We start from the raw sequence: 20,649 nt of genomic DNA, 5'->3' as shown, positions 1-20,649 counted from the left end.
GTTCCTTCGCATAAATGAATAAATTGCTGCTTCCTCCGGCGTAACGGAGGGGTTGGATTGCGCAGGCGCAGCCAGACTTTGACCTGTGCGGTGGGGTTTCACCGTCTCAGGTGAGTCTCAGGTGAGAGTGCTCTGCCTTCCGGTCAGAGAGAGAGAGGGGGGGGGAGGGAGGGAGGGAGAGAGAGAGGTCGACTCCCGCTCTCTCTTTCCTTTCTTTTGAGAGAAGGCTTTTCAGAATAGGTTTTTTTTTTTAAAAAAAACTCGATTTCTCTACGGAGGGAAACAATAGTCCGGTTAAATGCTGCTTCGCTTCCTAGATTTACGATATTTCGCTTTTCCTTCAGGAACTCAACATTCGCCTGCCTTCGGGTTTCCCCGACAAAAGCCCCCCTTGAGGTGATCTAAGAATGGACGCGGACATCGGGTCACCCAGTGAGCTTCTGCGACTGAGGCTATCCAGGTCATATAAAGCAGGGGTCCCCAGCCTTGGCCACTTTAAGCCAGCTGGCTGGGGAATTCTGGGAGTTGAAGTCCTCCAGACTTAAAGTGGCCAAGGTTGGAGACCCCTGATGTAAAGGACCACAGGATGTACCTTATCGAAAACTGCTGGGCTCAGAGACCTGGGGAGGGGGTTGCAACTTTGCAGCATAATCATGACTCCAATTTCATGGTTGGTTCTTTGGGCTTTCTACAAACTTCCCCCCCACCCCAAAGGTCCCTGCTGAGATTTATCTTTCAAATATTACAACATTTGACAAGATACTGTGATATAGAATCAAATATGGTGTTGGAAAGCCTGCTTTTTCACAAGCCCAAGTCCATGGACGTTTGGAAATTTATGTAAAAACTCTCCCTGAAGTCCAAAACTGACAGTTGTTATTTCAAAACTCCAGGTGTTTTATAACCCGTCCCCTAAATGTCTGTAGTGATTCTCAGTCATCCAGGTCCTGGTTGTCCCAAAGGTGTTTTTCAAGAGGCAAGTGGACTTTCTGGTTTTTCTTTGAAGACATTTTGCTTCTCATCCAAGAAGCTTCTTCATCTCAGGACAGAGATGGCAGGACAATAGGAAATGGAAAAATTTATATTCCTTGCAGGCAGCTGGTCATTTGCATCCTTTTAAAGAGTTATTGAGGAATATAAATTCTCACCATCCAGTCAGCTGAAGAAGCTTCTTAGATTAGAAGTGAAACACCTTTAAAGAAAAAAAGAGTCTAGCACTCTTTGGGACAACCCACCCCCTATTGATTGATTGATTGATTGATTGATTGATTGATTGATTGCTTTCAACAAATGTAGGAATAGGAAGACATAAAAGTGAGTACTAGTTTTTAAACTTCATCTTTAATTTAAGCCTTGTGTGATTAGCCCCCAAGTGAACGGTTGCTGGAGAGAATAGTGAGGGAGAAATAAACACATAACCTCAAGTGAGAATAGATCTGTCCAAAGTAACTTAAAAGCCTTGTTATTTCCTGGCATCATAAAATTTAATCTTGGTGACTTAGCAGGTATATTCCATTTTATTCTTTTAAATTCTACCACCCTGCTATTTCCCTGTTGTCTCTCCATGCAGGTACAGCTTTCATAGTTTTCTTGGGATCAGGAAGATCACTGCCCCCTGCTGCACACAGAAATTTATGTTCTCTGTAGGAGAATCATGTGCAAATAATCAGGACATTTTGAAAGCACTTTTTCCAAGTAACAGAATTTATTAAAAGGCATCAGCTTTTGTGAGCTGCAGTTCATTTTATCACATGCTTAATGACTAAAGCTGCTATATGAAAAAAAAAATTTTTGTAAAATATATTGGTCTCCCATCTTACTACAGGATAATTCTGGATGGTTTATAATCTTTTAATTTGCATGTCATGGGAATGATCTAATCAATAGAAAGAGTCTTTATACCCTCAACTCTTATTGACTCACATTTACATTTTCTGATGTCCATTGACACTGCTAATTCCTTTTGGTGGCTTTGCAGGGTAAAAATCTCAACTGACCTCTGTCTCTCTAACCTCTTTGTTGCTGTGACTCATTACTACCTTTAAATCTAAAAAAAGCAAAAGCTGGGGTTTATTATTTATCTTATTTCTATCCCACCTATATTATTTTTACAAATAGCTGAAGGCAGCAAAGGGGCATGGTGGGTCTGTGATTAGAACTGAGGCTTGATGATTGGCAAGTCCAGGTTTGAGGCTCGGGTACAGCGTGTTGGGGCGAGCTCCCGCCACTTGTTTCAGCTTCTGCCCATCTAAGCAGTTTGAAAACTTATAAAATGTGAGTAGATAAACAGCTACCACTTCCATTGGAACCCATGCGGGGACAAAAGAGGGGAGGCCCCATTGAGTGCCCTTTGGGCAATGATGACATCACCAACTAATATCTCTCGACCTGGAATTGCCTTGGTGGTTGCTTCTAGGTCCCATTGGCTGCTGATATCTATTTTCTTTAACATATGCTTTCTGTACATCCCCATTCGCTAAATAAATGACTCAAGATGGCAAACATGTACCACACACCCTCCTCCTCCTCCTTCACCAAAGTATAATTAATTTATAGGATAGGGTTCCTCCCTGCAAACATTTTAGACCAGCAAACTATTCAGTCTGGCATGCTTAGCAATCCATAGTGCTTACATTTCTTAGGCTTGCTTTAGTGTTCTACCCTCAACAATACTAAATGGAAGATTTCATAAAATCTGTTTAATGAGACAAATTGCCCCTGTAATCAAAATGAACCGGAGATTCTGGTGCATATATTTCATCGCTGACTTTTCTGTAAGAATTTATGAGCTACAATAAGTGCCACTCTTTAATACAGATCATATTTTCAGCGAGGGAAAAGTAGCTTATATTGTTATACTCTGATGGAACTGTTATCACAGAGTTGCCAAGTTTTTATAAACAGCTATTGCTGTAAGAATGTTCAGAGGTGTCTTAACTGTGGAATGTCCCAAATGTACTATTTCAAGAGGAAATTGGACTTCGTGGTTTTTCTTTGGAGATGTTTCGCTTCTCATCCAAGATGCTTCTTTAGTTCTGACTGGATGGTGGGGAATAGAAGGATTTATACTCCTTGCACACAGCTGGTCATTTGCATTTTTGGGTGAGTCGTTAAAGTCACTTGAAGATTTATCTGTGTCATGAGGGTCACTTGTGTTGTGCAAATGAGTCTGAAACCTTCTTGGAACCATTGAAAGGATTGTATTGTAGACTGGAGATAGATGATGTCATATACCTCCCCCTCTGTTGAGAGAGGGCTGGTCAATTTTGACATAGATGGACTCTTTCAAACCACAATCTAAAATATGGTCTTCGAAAGAGTGGCCTTTTTCTTTTAAATACAGGTGGACTGCTGAATCTAGTCCTGATGGGTTTGTTCTGTTGTGCCATGCAGGTGTGAAGTGAATGAGAAGCTAAATGTCTTTTTAAAAAACCCAGAAAGTCCAGTTGCCTCTTGAAAAAGCACCTTTGGGACAATCATGAGCTGGATGACTGAAAATCTCCATAGACATTAACCTTGGAATGATGTCACCAGAATTTCCTTTTATCCTTTTAATTTTGTTTTTATTTTTCTTATTTTGCTTTGAATTGTGTTTTATTTCCTTATATTTATACATTTTAATTGTACAATGGTTTTATTGACCTTAATGTATTTGAGACTGCTTTTTGTACTGTTTTTTAAATTGTAGCTAGTTTGCTTGTCATTCATAACTAAATACAATGGGACTGGCCCACCCCACTTGCTCTAACAGAAGGAGTGTGCTGCAGATCCCATTGATCGAGGAATTTCAACTAGCAAGATCTTGGAGAAAGAGCCTTTTATATCATGTCCCCCTGCACTCTGGAACATCTTACTCTGGAACATATTACTGCCAGAAGTGAGATCCAATACCAGATGTGAGACCCTTTGATCTTTCAGAAGGACCTTAAAATCTGCTTGCCAGTTGTCTTGGGTAAACAATGGGGGATATGTTATACTGGAGGTATTTGTGGAATAATAGACAAAAGTATATTCCTGTACTGTTCATGCTATTGGCTTTTTATTTTTATGTAATTGCTGTTAATTAATGCTTTTATATTTATAATTGTATTATATTGAAGACCAGAGTTGCTTTGAATAGGAAGATGGGTGGTTACTTAAGGAACTGTCTCATCCCAATGTGATTGGCCTGCCACACTCATGCTGGCAGAGGGTACATGCTGCAGGCCCCATCAGCCAGGGAATTCTGGTCAGTTCCACACACCCCCTCCCGTGAGATTGGCTCCTGCCTTCCTGTCCTTTTGCAAGAGCTTGTTGGTTGGCTTGGTCCAATAGGGGAGTATCAGGCTGGAGATGGTTGATAGATTAACACAGAGCCCACTTCTCCACCCACTCTCCCGCTCATCCTACTCCTTTCCCCCATCTTTTAGTTACAGCTGATGTATTTTTTTTATTTTTATAGTATTTTATTATTATATGCATGTTTCTGTATAGTTTTATTCTGTTAAATATTGTAAGCCAGAGTCACCTAGCGGTGAGGTGGATGGCAAACAATTTTAATAAATAAATACAAATATAAATCCAGTAAGTAAATAAAATTATAATTTCACGTCATATTTTAAATGTCTTACCAAATTTTCTTGACATGCTAACTCTGAAACCAAATTTTCAAAAAGTAGTGTGATCTTGCAAAATACACATTTTAAAAAATTGAACTCAATCATATTATTTTATATGTGCATCTTGCTTAGGAGCACTCTTCTCAGAACAGAAATACCATGGGTACTATGCTCATACCAACTTCAGATACTTTTCCAGTTAAATTACTGGGGCTTTTATAATACAATGGGTTAATATTTCGCGGTTACATGTCAGCATTCAAGATGAAGTTTTGGGCCTCAAATTTAGTCCTCTGCTTCCAGCAGCAATTCCTTCAAAAACAGGACCTCATACACAAAATGTAAATGGAACAAAAAAGGCATAATGGTACTTTCTAGAAGAATCTTTTATTTCATCAGGGTTTGGTAATCTCCTTAGTGATAACCCAGAAAGCCAGACTTCTGAGGTAAGTTGAGCCACATAACTCAATCTTTCTCAAACTTTAGATGCATTTGATTACAGTTCTTATCACCACACTACTGACTGTAAATGACAGATGTTGTAATCCTAGGGTGTCTATGTAGCATACTTTGGAAGAAATATGATCTATCATTCTGAGTCCTTACCAAATAATCACTAGATAAAAAAAAATATCTGAGAATTTTATCCATAATCACTACAAGAATGATGATTTTATTAGAACCAGAAATGTAGTAGTAGCAATACAAAGGATCAGGGTAGACTTGGAAGAAAATTGGGCCCCTTTGTTTTGAGAGAAAATATATTCAAGAAAGAATTGTCCAATTATTTTCTTTCTTAGCCCCATTCTTTATTATACAGATAAACATTTATCTGATGATAGTTGTTTCCCCAGGCATGTTAAAGACAGATAAAATTCCTCTGCAATCAGTTAAATTGAATCACCGAAACAGATGCAGACAAACACTCAAAATGATTGTTGTGTTGGCCAATTTTCATAAAAATTGGTGTAGTTTCAAAGTGAAATGGGGCAACTCTTTATCTTGAAAGACTGGTTTTCACTAGGAAAAAGCCTCAGGGTATGGTAAAATGAAAACTGAAGAATTTCCAAGGCAGGGCAACCTAAAGCTCCCAGCTCTTTGACACCAGCTGCACTTCCCTCCAGGCTTCATCCAAAGCCCTGCACCAGGAAGCTGAAACAGATCCCAAGAATTTCTGCCCTCCCTCAACCTGCACAAAAAGACCCCGAAGGGGGTGATCTTCTGCAGGAACATAAACGTTCATTGCACATATTCTGCCCAGTTGCTGTAGTTTGAGGACCATTGGTTTAGTGCAATATAAAAAATGCAAATAATTTTTCTGCTGACCACCAAATGTTTCCCATGGACCACCACTGGTGACCGCTGCTATAAAGAGTCCATGCTAGATAATCATCTCTGCACTGTACCACCTTGAAAAAAAAGTTACACCTGTTTAAGGAGATGTCTTAATACAAAGCATTTGTAACTTTTCCAGGCTCACATGGAAACTGAAAGTCAAGCTGCTTAATGAATAGTGGGAGTTATTGTTCCTCTGTTTGAATGGTGTCCAAAGCACTGCCACACATTGTCTATTATTGTATGGCCTTGTTTTTTATATTTAGTTATTTATGGAAAATTGTTGCAATTGTCAAAATGGTATTTCACTAATCTCTACGTTTATTGTAATATCGAATCAGCCTAAGGTGTTGCTTGCATAAAATCCAAAATAAAATAAAATATAAACCATACACATTTATTGAAATCATAAACATGTCTTGAATTAACCTACAGAAGTTTTCCAAATCAATATGATGCACTGATTCATCGAGTAACTGCTTGAGCACACACGTTTTGCAAGCTAGTTCTCAATGCTACAGGAACCCAGCTTTTAGGCATTCTAAAAGTCCAGTCACTAATTTCTTGACTGGACTTCTCAAAGAACTAATAATGCACTATGTTAGGAAGTAGCCAACAATATTTTGCTTAGCATAACAATCAGGCAGCCAAGCCTCCCAGAGACTCTGGAGCACTTTCTTCCATGAAAACTAACAAAACTGGGTTCCAAAAATCCGGACGATCACTAGATGACAGCAAGAAGATGCAGAGAGACCACTATCTCCACCCTGCTCTCCAGGGTCCATATCAAGTTTTGAGACCGGATAGAGTAGGCCGAATCTAATTCCCATACATGGCATATAATGGAAGACAGGCTCATGAAAGAAAGTGGGGTGGGGAGGGGAGGGGGGTTGGCGGTTTTTTACACGATGTATTTCCAGAGACATTTGTGCATGATGATTGCCTACATGAAACTCTGGGACTTTGTACTGGCACAGCTCCGGCCGCAGCTGCTCTTCCTTACTCGGATCGGCGTTTGCTGCGATCCTAAAAGGCAAAGAACGGCGGTATGAATCTTGTGTCCGCCCCTCGTCCTTAGCCAATGGGTGGGGGCTTGAAAGACGGTTGGCGCGAATTCCAGCGGTTGAGTCCCATGAATGGCCAATGAGCGTGGCCCTAGAAAGGCGGCGTGGGTGGGCGGAGCGAGGCGGATCAGGCCCCGCCCTACCCCTTATTCCTCGCACAGGCCTTGGAAAGCTTGGCAGCAACGGCGCCGGCCGCCATTTCCCTCGCCCCCTGCGGTGACGGCGGGGCGGCATCAGCACTGACGTGAGGCGACGCGCGGGCTCGCCCGGCCCAATCCCTCTTCCCCGCCTGCTTTTGCTGTGACGGGGGCGCCACGTACTCTGGTGAGTCGAGGAGGGGGCGGAGACACGTCGGGTGTGTGTATGTGTGTCTGTGTGCAAGGCGGTCTGTCGTTTGGAGGCAGTGGCAGAGGGCTGGCTCTCGGGCAGGAGAAGGGGCTGTTGTCGAGGACTCGAAGAAGGGAGAGACAGCCGGCCGGGCGAAAGAGAAGCCAGGGCTCTTTAAACGGGGGTCGGAGTTCGCCTTAATACCGGAGCTTAATCCGACCGGCGTACTCTTCGCCGAGGGGAAAACTTCAAGTCCAAAGGGATTTGCGCATGTGCAAAGGGGGTTCTTCCTTATTTACCAGTTTAGCTTTGTGGAACGTGCTGCTGTTCGGCAGCGACAATTACCACATTTAGAGACTGTGAGTTTAATGGAATTAGGGTGTTTAAAAAGCATAGTGCACTTTCGTATTCTGTTTGCTTGAGTGCTCGGTCTACTTTGATCTTGTATCAACGTGTGTAGGTTTGCAGTGCATCACTATCATTCTGAAACTGGTGGCTTCCAAGCATGTGGCCAACAGTTCCTAATTTCCCCCAATTAATGCTGGCCGAGCTGACAAAAGTTCTTGATCTTTGGCACCCTTATGCTGCTTAGGGGGTGTCGCCCAAAGTCTCTCAAAGTAGCTCATTTAGTATGTTTTAAGCCTGTTAGATTCCCAGCTCTCCTGTCTCAGATTAATTGTTGCAATGATTAATTATAGTGAAGTATGTGATATGCATATTGCCTTGAATTCCTTGGGAAAAGATGAAAAGTAAATCCCAATAAATACTTGGCTAGCCAGAAGATCTACCATATTTGGAGAACACCAATTGGGGATAGTAGGTATTGTCTGTGTTTGCACAAAGCACTAACTGATTGTATTTTGTTAATATACCTGGTTTGTTGAGTTGCCCAAAATATAACAAGTCATAAACTAACCACAGTTGCTAGACATAAATGTAACAAGGCACAAATAAATCATTTGGCTATTGGGTTGTGAGAAATAGCCCCAAATCAGCTTCAGTTTGCCCGCATAAGTTGTGTTAAACCATTGTTCTCATTGTATAACTTGATTTTGATTGGAGAGAGAGAGCATGATTTAAACAGCTCTAATCTCTCTAATTTTTAGGATTAAATTCTAAAATTACTTTAAAAGAAAGAGGATATAAAAATGCTCCATTCCTGCAGTTGAATGTACTTGCATATATTAGAAGATTGAACTGAAGAATAAAGCATTTATTAACATATTGGTTAATTTAATAAAGGAAATATGTTAGCATTGTTTTGTGCAAATTTTTATTTTAGTTTCATTTTCAGAAATGATGTGTTACAACCCAATGCACTTCTTATTGCTACATTCCATAGTATTTAACTTTTTGTCAACTATTATGAAAATTTGGTTTCTTTGCAATTCTGTATGAGTGTTTCATATATAAGCTGAAGGAGCTACCAAGAAACACAGGAAAGAAATAAAGCTGGAGGAAGGAAGTTGTAAAAAAAGCAAATATCTTCTGTGCAGATTTTGAAATAATTGAGAAGGGCTTCCCGTTAAAAGAAGGTTGGTAGTCCCAACAAAACAAGAATCAATTGTAGCTATCATACACACACATGCTGAGCCATCTAATCTCATCGCAGACTACATTTGGAAGGCTTCTGCCCATTTAGAAACCTGTTTGTAATAATTTTGAGTTTCAGTCAAGGTGATTAAAAGTGTCCTTTTTCAGAACTACAGTATATTTCAATATTTGCTTTTGTATTGCACTTATTAACATGCTCTGTTCTCACCCTGTGCAACTTTGACCTTTTAGCAAATGATAGAATATCATGTTCAGTAAAATTAAGCTCCTAAAATGGAAGAAGTAGCTTGTTAGTCTGCTTTTTTATTGGAGTTTTTGAATGCAAATTTAAGAACCCATTATACTAGAGAAAAAAGTCACAATTGCATAGTTTTAAGACTTGCTATCCCCAAATAGAATAGTGTCACTGGGAGAAGAAAGATGTGTGATCTCAGGATACGAAGTAGATTTCTTTGAAAAAATATATTTATAAATCCATAATTCTTTGTAAAAAAGGGTCTTTTTTAAACTAATAGAAAAAATGGAGAATGGTTTCTTTGATTGAAACAGGCAGGCGAAAATACTTTGCTGCAGGATGTATGCTTGCAACTGACCCATCTGTTTAGTAATTAGTATTAGTTGCAGTGGGGGGGTGGGGATTGCAAATACAAAACATAACATACAGCCAAAAATACATAAAGGATCCACAGATTAACGAAAACAGAATAAAGTTAAATTAACCAAATCAAACTATAACCAAACCAAGATGGTATTTTGAGCAGCTTCCAGAAGGCAATGTGGGATCCAACCAGATATTGATTGGGATGCTATTCCAAAGAACTGGTGCCACTCAATAAAACCTTTTTTAAAATATGATTAAATTGTAAACATATTTGTTTTATTTACTAGCAGTAGTATCCATGCATAATTTAGCAACTTCGTTGAATCATAAATGATCCCATTCTATTTTCAGGCTTGACAATACTTTCTATAAAATTTTAAGTTGTATGTAGATTTCTATTGGCAACATTTTTCCTTCCTAATTAAGGAACTGTATATTTTTACAATAAAAATTCATTTCTAAGTTTAAGGATCCTCTTTATGTTAAAATACTTCTAATCTTTGCATGGGCATGTTGGAATCTAAGAACATCATTGGACTTCACTGATGTTCCATAGGTCAGTCTGTGTATCTGTATTAACTGCATGTGTTTTCTTACCTGGGCAAATGAGCATGCAATATTTACCAAATATGCCAAAAGGTTTGGTGATCAAACTGCACTGAAATTGCTGAGTTGCAAGCATTTCCAAAAAGTGCTTCAACTACTGTTTTTATAAAAGTACCTTTTTAAAAAGTTTTATTTTTTTCTCCTCCTTTCAAAGGGTTCTCTATAAAACTTACAAAATCTCCTGCATTAGCACAAAAGATTCTCATTTATTCCTTTTCCTTTCTATCCTAAATACTATGTAATATTGTGAATGTAAGTTGCCATAGCAATAGTTATGACATCACAAACAGAACATAACTTCATTGCAAGATTCACTAGAAGAGCGTGGTCTGGAGAAGGAAGAAGTTCTTTTTTTAAAAATTCAATCATGAGCAAGTGTAGCAAAAAACAGCATGCCAGAATTAATATAAGGTAGCCATTATATTTTTAGCTATCACTAGAAGATGCTTCTGCATAGCAGGCTTGTGTCCTGTATTACAGTAATAATTTCGATAAAGGGAATGCAGCCAAGCATTTGTTACCAATCTCATTTAGAGGAAGTGTTTGAGAGTGTGGGTATATGTGTTGACTCAAGTGTTTTAAATTTGGCTTAGTTTCAGCAATACATTATGTTTGAACTTAAACAGTAATTTTTAATCTCTTATTTGGGAGTTGGAATCTTTTTCTGGGAGATGCTGAATAAATTACAGCAGCATGGATTTATATATTCAGAATACATTTATCTAGCTTTACAAGTACCAAGAAGAGATTAACTCTACCATTCTAATGGAATGCATCTCATTACCTAGGCCTTACACACACAAAAAACCCCATATCTATTTTTAAAGTAGAATTGTGGAAGTGAAATGGATTCCATAATATATCAAGCAGTTTTTCATATATAAAATGGAGCCTCACATATTGTAATTACTTAATTGGTATGAAGTAAGCAAATGATACTTTTTTATAGATTGAAAATAGGGAGTGCTTTAGATTTTGAGAAATAGGAATGCAAGTTTGACACATGAATTTAAGCAGCAGTAAAACTATGGACAATCTTATGTCTTAAGTTGTCAATTCCTACAACTCCACAGCCAATTTAGTAATTGACTATGCTGACTGGGAATTATGGGAGTCAAAAGACCAGCACCTCTGGAGTTTGGCTGCGTTAGATGCTACATTTGACTTGTAACATGTGGAGGTAAGCTTCAACCATATTTAAAAAAACGGTGGGGTGAAATATGAACAGTTGTTAACAAAGATGTAGCCCAAATGAAGTTCTAATATGTGAGAGAATCTACAATGAAGACCACTATGACAAACAAGAATGATTTAGAGTACTACTTAAAACAATATTGCAGAAGCTAAAGTGAATACTTATCATTTGAGTGGTTTGTGCATATGTACAATTCCTGGATCATAACAATTGTTTGTGAATTAAATGATATTTCTCTTTGGCTGAAAGTATTATATTAACTATCTAAATATTCTTTAGTCGGCATCTAACTATAGCATTCTGCAGTGATTTTTATCATTATGGACATTAGCTATTTTCTATAATTTGACTGAAAGTGATTTTTTTCTACTTTGAAAGTACAGTAATATAAAACATGCCAGGAGTATAAACCAAGTATACAGTGTAAATAAAAAATAAGAATTTAAAATGGATATGGTCAAACAACAGCCAAAAGCCCCTTGTTCATAGTTCTACCTGATTCCAAGAAATAATAGTTTCAGTTTTGGTTCCACATCTCTTAAGTTTGAAAGTATGTAGTGCTAAGTTATTCTGTCATTCCTAGCCAAGCCCTGATGCTCCCTCTATAAACTATGCTTTCCCAGAAATAAATGTTTGCTGCCAAAGTTTGTATTGACTTCTAAATAACAAATCATTTATAAATGAATACAACAAAAAAGCAATAATAGGATCTCACAGGCAGCAATATTCTAAATGCAACTAATTCATATCTACAATATTTCAGACCAATTTTGTAATTATATCAACTTTTCAAAAGAAGTGTCTAAATGTGCATTATAACATTTCCAAGAATTTTTTAATACTTGGCAAAAAACAGCAGTTAATTGCTTATCAAAACACAAAACAATTATTGCTTAAAGTAAAATGAAGCTCCAGTGAACAATAAAAATGTAATGAAATTGGCCTGTTCTGCATCTCAAAGAATACATCTCTGCCTCAATTATAAGATTGTGCCTGAAAGATGTTTTTTCTAGGGAAGAAAAATAAGGCCTCAGCTTTCTGCAAAGTTTAAGTCACCTTTCTTTAACCTCCATATGTGATAGATGCAACTCACCTACTTCTCTATCTAAATGCTTGATCAAGACTCCCGTTATCCACAGCTTTCATGTTCAGTGCTTATTGAAACTACAGTTATAGTTCTACGTAATATATTGAAGCAAGTTAGCAAGATAGAATACACTGGACACATCCATGGAAACAGTTGACTCTTGTATTCATGCACATTTATAAGTTACAAAGTTTTTGTGGTATATTTTATGTAACAGAATTTGAAATAAACAAATGAGCAGAAGAGTTATTGAATATTTCATATCTCCCTTGCATTTAGACAAATGACCATGGAAACAGTTGAACCACAAGATGGCAGTGCAACAGACTCTATTACAGAAAGTGATTCTGCTAACATGCAATCCCCAATCGGCCAAAATCAGATCTCCACTATAGCTCAAGTAATATGAAATGTTCTGTTTATTTTTTCAACACCATTATTCATTGATAATATGAAGAGTAATATGAAATCATTGCTATGTTGGTATTAAGAAAAAACCCTCTGGACTTACTCTACGTTTTGAGTAGCACTTTTGCTCAGTATATAAATGGATATTTACTGAATCCAATAGTACTAGCCATTTTTAAAAGCAGAAATATTATTAATATAAACAATCTTATAAAGCCTTAAACAGCCTGGGAATAAGATTGGTCTGCATAACTCTTAGGTGAGAAAGGACCATAGTGATAAATTAAAAATTTTCCTAAGATGCAAAGGAATACGTGAGGCATAAATCAGCTGTTTGGTGACAGGCAAAAGGGTAGCAGCACAAGAGCTGGAAGTGATGTTGAGACCCTGAGGTAATTAGACACGCTTGGTAGCCTGTTTTTTAGGGCAAAAGCAAGTGTGTTGACTTTGAAAACGTCAGTGGCCCATCCAAAATTGTTTGTTGAACTCATGTTTTACAGAGATGGATGAGTTTTATTCCACATATAATTAACCTGGCATGAGATCACCTTTGGAGGCTCTTCGTAGTAAAGCAGTTGCCTACAAAGACAGGAGTCTTCTTAGTTATCACACCCTGCTCCTTTCTTATGGGGATAAACCATCTTCTTCCAATTCAGCTCATGCCATTCTTTACCCATGTCATGTTTAAGAGTCAGCAGCTCCTGCATACATGCTTCTTTTTCAATTGCTAAAACATTTCATTTTACCCTGCAATGAAGTATCCGTGAACATATAGCTTGGCATAATTTCTAAAGCAGCAATGTAGTAATACCCAAAGATATTTTGGCCTTTAAATATTAAGGAATCAGAAAATAGTTTGCAATTAGTATTTTTTGGACACAGATTTATTTGAATTCCAGCAGCCTCAAAATACATGTTTTAAATCTAAATGAAAGAGGAAGGAGGGAGTGAAAGTATATGTCTTCGAAACAGGTTCTAAACTTTTAAACATGATGACATCTTAAATTACAAGAAATGGGTATTCTTATGTGCTGCTATCTGGCTGATGCTAAAAATTAAACAGAAGCTACTGACATATTGATCTGTCAACTTTTTCATATGCTTTGACAATATTCAGATACAATTATTGTCATGCAACTCTAAAGTATTACTGAGACAATCATAATACATTGTTAATATTAATAAATATTAAGATAACATAGTAAATCAAAGTGGAATTAAGCCGAGAAGCTCGTGGCTGTTTTTGGCAAGTTGTTACTTCTCAACCTTCTGTTTGTTAAAATTGACATGATCTTGCAATGGTGCAGAAGAATAACACTATAGCAACTTTGTAGAAAGATACGAAAACAGTTGTATCTTGGGCAAAATTCTATCTAATTGTATCTTATGTGAGACTGCATTTTCTTTTGCTTGAAAGAAAGAGGTTACATTTTTAATAATAACATCTCTGATCATGCTTAGTGAATAATGCTCATAATAGGAAAGCAGAAGTACCGCCCAGATGATATTACATCTGCTTTTCAATACCATAAAATTGTCAGTATAAGCCTAAATATATTTTTGTATTATAAAAGAGCCTATTCTGTGTTAAAAGTGGAAATGTAAGTGAAGCCTAAGGATTACTTTGTCTGATAATGAATGTTGAGAGCTAGCTACTTAAGCTGTTTTCATGGTATGCTTTATTTACCTCAATAGGTTTCTGTAGCAGGATCAACAACTGGAAGAGGATCTCCCTCTGTAACTGTAGTGCAGTTCCCTTCTGGTCAAACTGTCCACGTACAGGGAGTGATTCAAGCTACACAGTCTTCGGTAATTCAGTCACCACAGTTGCAATCTGTTCAGGTTAGTTGTGTCCCCTTTATTAACTTTTCCTTGGTTTAATGGACTATTTATTTTTGTGCCAACACAAGAGTGAACAGAAGATCCCATATTTAAAGCCAGTGGATAAGTGTACTTATTTCTCTAGTTGCCAACATAATACTACTGGATGCACTTTTTTAAAATTTGTAATGCTTTGACCCTAAATTTTTGTTTCTAGCTCAAAGAAGTGCTTTGAACTCAAAACATGCCAATTACAGGTTTCAAACATCTGCTTCAAAACATGCATCGAATATGTTTTGAATTTAGAATGATGTTATTCAAAGCATTTTGCACGCTTTGATATCATGCTTCAGGTTCCTTTTTAAAAATATGATAACTGCAAATCAGAAGAGAGTGTTAGACAGTTCCTTTTCCATCTTTTTTCCTAAATGGACAGCATTTTATTAATATTTTAAGTATCCATTTCTAATAATGGATTAGACTACAGAAAACTGAAAATGTGTTCATGTAGATATTGATGAGATTGTCAAAAAGCATTCAGTTTTGCTTTCTTTATAAAACATGTTTTAGTTCTCTTGGTTCTGGACAGGTGTTCAGAACAGTTAGTAAACATTGTAGTAAGTACTTTTGATGTCAATATTTTATCACTTCATAGTATCCCTTGCTCACTTGTCTACCATTAGTCCTTGACTTATGACACAAAAATTGGGCAAATGTTTCCCAATATCTCCAGTGTAACCAGGGATTGCTACTATTGCTAATATTAAATCACAGTTAAATTATGAATACTGGCATTAGATGCTAGGATATAAATAGAACTTGTGTGGGATGAGAATTGCAAAAATGAGCAGGAAATATTTGGAGGACAGGAAGATGAATAGGAATCTGTAGAGAGAAGAGAATGATAAGGAAAAGCAATGTTTTAACTAAAATTGTTCTTGACCTATACAGGTAGTCCTTGACTTAACAATAATCACCTCCACAAAACTACTTAGGATCTGGTTTTGAAATTACAGTCACTGCAGCACCCCTGTGGTCTTTGGCCCTTAAGACCAATCACAAGGATGCTGAAGAGCTTCGCCCCACCTTTTGCAAAACCTTTCCCCCAATTCTATCCCCACAAGCCTTGGCCTACTTCCCACATGATCTTTTCCATTCCTGCCACCAATCACATATCTTTTACTATACATCTCCTTTTGGAAGTTCTGGAGCTCAGGTTGGGAAGTGGCTGCTGTGTCCCCCTGTGTCTGTAGGCAGCAAGCCTGTGTTCCAGAAGCAATTACCATTTTCAGAGTGGCTGTGGTAAATTGTGGTGCTTCTTTCTGGAACAGAGGAATATGGCCTAAGGATGGAGTAATTTGCTCTTCTCAGCACTTGCAATCCTGCTGCTTAGCAAGTGAGTTGGCTGTGCTTGCCTTCATTGCATTGAAGTTTGCTGCTCACTTTCACGGTCCCTAAGCCTACTGTGTGCAAATCTGCTGCTCGGCTGCTGCATTGGTCATTAGGTGATAGTATCACATGGTCACTTCATTTAACGGCTGTCAATACTTTCAGCCATAATGGGGCAGCCTCCATTATAATCACTGGTCTATAATTACCTGTAATTTGTTACCCTGTGTGTTCTTTTAATTTCTCATCTTTAAAAACCCTCTGGCAATTACCATTGGATTCTGGAATTAATGTAATCTAGCTTCTTTTGTAATCCTCTTTCATGCCTAGCCATTAATAACCCTGCTGTCTTGGTTAGATGTCTATAGTCAGGTTTGACATAATAAATCAAAATGTGGATTACTCATTGATTTTGTTACTGTGAATTGTGCCATTGTTGGTACAATTGATAACAATGGTTTCTTTCATGGGATTGGCTTGTTTTGAACCCTGAGTCAAAATCAAACTGGTATGTATATTTGTGTGTCTGTGTGCGGGCACGCTCATGACACATTAATCAGGCCTATTTACTCATCTACTTCAAAATGTAACTTCTAAAACTTTTCTAGCATTGTTGACTATGTTTTATCTCCTTCAACTCTTCCTTTGCTTTCCTGTTCCACTCTATTCAACCTTTTCTATTGGTCCTCCCCGCCTCCTCTCATTCCATGAAACTTGGTTGTCACTGCCATTTCTGCCCTTCAGGATCTGCCTGTCTGTCTGTCTCTGTCTCTGTCTCTCTCTCTTCATAGAAAAAATTGATACAGTTCATAGCAAGAATATAGAAGAATTGTGGACACAATTGTGTCCACACAACTGTGAATGAGATTTGAAACAAGTCAAGCATACAATCAGTTCTTGAATATGTTCTTCAAAACTACTCCATCTGTCTGTACATTATAAGAGTCTGTTAAATTTGCAAAACAGTGATCTAGCAATCAAAAGTTGTTTGTATTACAGTGGGATAGAAATGAAACAAGTGAATAAAATTCCATGTAATAGATTATTAACATTAGATCTGGACTCAATACAATGAAAACGGCTGACTATTGCACAGAGTTTCAGGCAACAAACTTTCTAGAATTGCAAGCTTACTAAATTTTTGTTTTTGAAAAATTAGGTAGCGCCAGCTACAAATGCAGATGAATCTACAGAATCCGAGGTGGTAATTGATTCTCAGAAGCGGAGGGAGATACTTTCAAGGAGGCCTTCGTATCGGTAAGCTTTGCCCTAATACAAAAAATTTTATGTTTGTTTATGCTGTTTCACTCTTTCATGGAATAGGTCAGCATCTTTAAACATATTTCTTTAAATATTTATCTATTTCTGGCAGAAAAATTCTGAATGAGCTTTCTTCTGATGCACCTGGCGTTGCTAAGATTGAAGAAGGAAAACCAGAGGAAGAAGGAGCACCTTCTGGAATTCCTGCCATGGCTGTGCCAACCAGCCTTTATCAAACTAGCACCGGGCAGTACAGTAGGTCTTCTGTAACATTAGCCTACCTGTTTAATAATCTATTGTTCTTAAAAGGAAAGTTACAATTTTGAAAAGCAATAAAATTAAGTGACAATTGATGGGGGGGGGGGAGAGAAAACTGTTCTTTTAAGCTATGGAACCTGGATGCAGTTTTTCTTGTTATTATTTATATTAATAATCTCTTAGATGGATTACTACTTAAATAGACTGATATGTAATATTCTTTTGGATTTTTTCCCCCTCTTTTTACTGATGTTCCTTCATTTATTTAATTTTAGAACCTTTGGTCAGAGACTATGGAATGTAAGACATACGTATAGTTATCTCTCATAAAGACATATTTTTGACAGCCTTTTGTAATTAAAATGTAATTCCAAAACAGGCTAGAGACCCGTATTTTTCAAATGTGGCAACTTTTAAGAGGTATGAACTTCAACTTGCAGAATTCATACTGGCTGGGGAATTCTGGGAGTAGACATCTGCACATCTTAAAGTTGCCAAGCATTGCAAGTTTGTTTAAGGCTGAACTATTTAGGCTATAATAATTATGCAATTGAATGTATATTTGGAAAAACTGACCTAGTTTTTATAGCATGTTTTGGCTGTCAGATTTTTCTGTGAGTGTCTATAGAGTGTCCCTTTATAATCAGAAACTCAGCATTTCCTATCATATCATGTTTGTTACAAGATATTCCTCAACTTATGACCACAATTGGGTTGATCCTTAAGGGAGATGATTCTTAAATCACATCTGATTTTATAACCCATTTTTCCTCCAATTGTTAAAACAAATCATTGCAGTTGTTAAGTGAATCACATGTCATTAAGTGAACCTTGTTACAAATTCAATCTGAAATTAGCTTGTTGGAAGCTCATTGGGAAAATTGCAAATGATAATTAAATGATCTCAGCGCACTGCAACTGTTGTAAATACATGATGGTTATGCGGGGCGGGAACTTGCTGATGGTGGCAACTTAACGAGCTGCCCCCAGGTTTCTGGTGGCGTTATCTGCCTAAATACCTGGTAGATACCTCATTCTTCAGGCAAAGAAGAGTGAGAGAGAGATCCAGCTGGTAAGAGCTTTTCTTTGAAGTTTGCAGCTTTTTTTTTTTTTGCTGCGAATGGAGGGGGGGGGGCGACCAAAGGCTGAATCACATCTCCATGCCAGAAACTCTGGCTGTATTTATTACGGCGCAAAGTAAGGATCCCCCCACTTAGGACAACTTTTGATATATTTATTTGAGATTAATACAAGCAGAGTCCGTACCTGAGAACCTTATCTGCCTTTAAAAAAAAAAAAAATCCTAGCTTCTTTTTACAAGAGCTTCCTTCGTGCACGGGGTTTTTTTTTCCTTAAAAAAATAAGCTCCTAAAATGGCGATTGTGCCACATTCCTAACTATCCGGCAAAGAACAGTGATAAAAAAGATCAAAGGAACAGCCAGCCAGCAATCTCTCACTAATTAGTTTCATTTCTCTGAAGAGCTTACAAGACTTTTTTCTTATCAACTTTTAAAAGTTTTAAAAGACTCCTTGTTAATATAGAGACATTCCAAACAGAGATGAATATGCTGAACTGTTTCGTTACAATGCTAATCTTTTGAAACCTGCTTTGTTACAATGCTCTTTTCTGAAACCTTTTGAAAAACCTCTAAGAACAAATAAAGGGGGGACTTAATACTTTCTTTCCTCTTAAGCTACACAGCAGGCCAATAGAGTTTGAATAATTGTTGAATAATTGTTTGAAGAAAAGATATAATGGCATCAAAATTAAATTCGGGGAGACCTCTTCTTAGGAGTACATCTCACACACTTGGCACAAAGTCGCAGCTTCCACCCTCTATGCCCCCTACTGGAGATCTGCTAACGAAAGAACTTTTTTTTGAAACCTTTAGAGAATTTAGAGAGCAGAATTCAAAAGCTTTCAGAGAATTCAGAGAGGAGATAAAGAAACTTAAAGCAGACTTATATGATAAGCTTGATACTAAGATTGCCAAAACAAATGATGATATGCTGGGACTTGTAACTGTATTGACAGAATATGTTTCTGGAATGGAAGATAAGCTAGAGGTTCTCGAAGAAGCCAACACTAACTTGACTTCCAAAACTGAAGTGGTGCAACAAAGAGTTGAAAATGCTGAAAAACAAATTGTTATGATACAGTACACATAGATGGAGCTTGCATTAACAGTCAGGGGGCTGCGCGAAGATAAACAGGAGAACTTAAACAGATTTTTTCAGAGGCTTTTAACCATCTGGTGGAAAGACCGGGGTCCAATTTTGACTGGCAGATCGAAAAAATTTATCGCGCTAACTCTTGGGTGGCAAAACAGAAGCAACTTCCCCGAGATGTAATTATATACTTTGCTACAAGAGAGTTCAGAAACATGATACTACAAGAGTCTTATAATACCAGGCTTCAAATTGGCGGACAGGACTTGATTGTCTTGAAAGAAATACCACCCCAAATGCTAAGAGCCAGGAGAGATTATGCTTTTCTAGTGGAAGAACTCAGAAACCGTCAGATACAGTATAGATGGGATGTGCCATTTGGTATTATAATTACATTTGATAAGGAAAAATATCATCTCAACTTTGTATGGGAAGCCCGAGATTTCTATCACAAGATCCTGAAGGTGGGACACCCTGAACCATCTGGATCTGGAGAAAGACCATGAAAAGGACAAGATAAACAGCAAATCACACAACTACCAGACAAAAAGCACCATTTCCTCCTTCCAGAAGGGCAAGGGGTCAGGGAACAAAGATCTAGCCGTATGACTACCAGACGAATGGGAAAACAAGGTACATTGCAACAACCTCAATAACCACCGGCCATTGACCAAGGAGTTGTGGTCTGAACTTTTTACAGAAGAGAAAGAAAATATTTCACTATCTCAAACAGTTCAAGAACGATATAATTTGTCTGCAAGAAATTCATATCAAATCAACTGATCAAAATATTTGTTCAACCCCGAACTTGGTCAATATTTTGTGACCTCTGCCACGGAAAATAAAAATGGTATAGTTGTATACTTAAGAAAAGACATTAAGGCTGAACTAACTGAAGCAGATCCCTTTGGAAGATATATTGCATTAGACCTAATTCTTGAAGGGAAAAAGACTTGATGGACGACTTCGAATTGAG

At 37.7% G+C, this 20,649-nt stretch overlaps 1 protein-coding gene across 3 annotated transcripts in view; it reads left to right on the top strand.

The window, feature by feature from the left end:
• Positions 1-7,179: 7,179 nt before the first annotated feature.
• Positions 7,180-20,649, top strand: part of CREM (cAMP responsive element modulator) — a 35,717-nt gene continuing 22,247 nt past the window's right edge. The window contains exons 1-5 of one of the 3 annotated variants that reach the window (XM_087712529.1): positions 7,180-7,321; positions 12,647-12,767; positions 14,471-14,617; positions 17,145-17,242; positions 17,358-17,500. In XM_087712529.1, coding sequence (XP_087568655.1) covers positions 12,651-12,767; positions 14,471-14,617; positions 17,145-17,242; positions 17,358-17,500 — 505 coding nt within the window. In that variant the 5' untranslated portion in view covers positions 7,180-7,321; positions 12,647-12,650. Of the gene's footprint in view, positions 7,322-11,119; positions 11,266-12,646; positions 12,768-14,470; positions 14,618-17,144; positions 17,243-17,357; positions 17,501-20,649 lie in introns of those variants that run through there. The other 2 variants (XM_087712528.1, XM_087712527.1) reach the window with 2 other exon arrangements.

Source organism: Thamnophis sirtalis, unplaced genomic scaffold, assembly GCF_051295495.1.
Source record: "Thamnophis sirtalis isolate CommonGarterSnake01/CBP01778 unplaced genomic scaffold, rThaSir2_p1.2 scaffold_4, whole genome shotgun sequence".
NCBI classification, from domain to species: Eukaryota; Metazoa; Chordata; class Lepidosauria; order Squamata; family Natricidae; genus Thamnophis; species Thamnophis sirtalis.
This window is presented reverse-complemented; position numbering and strand designations above follow the sequence as displayed.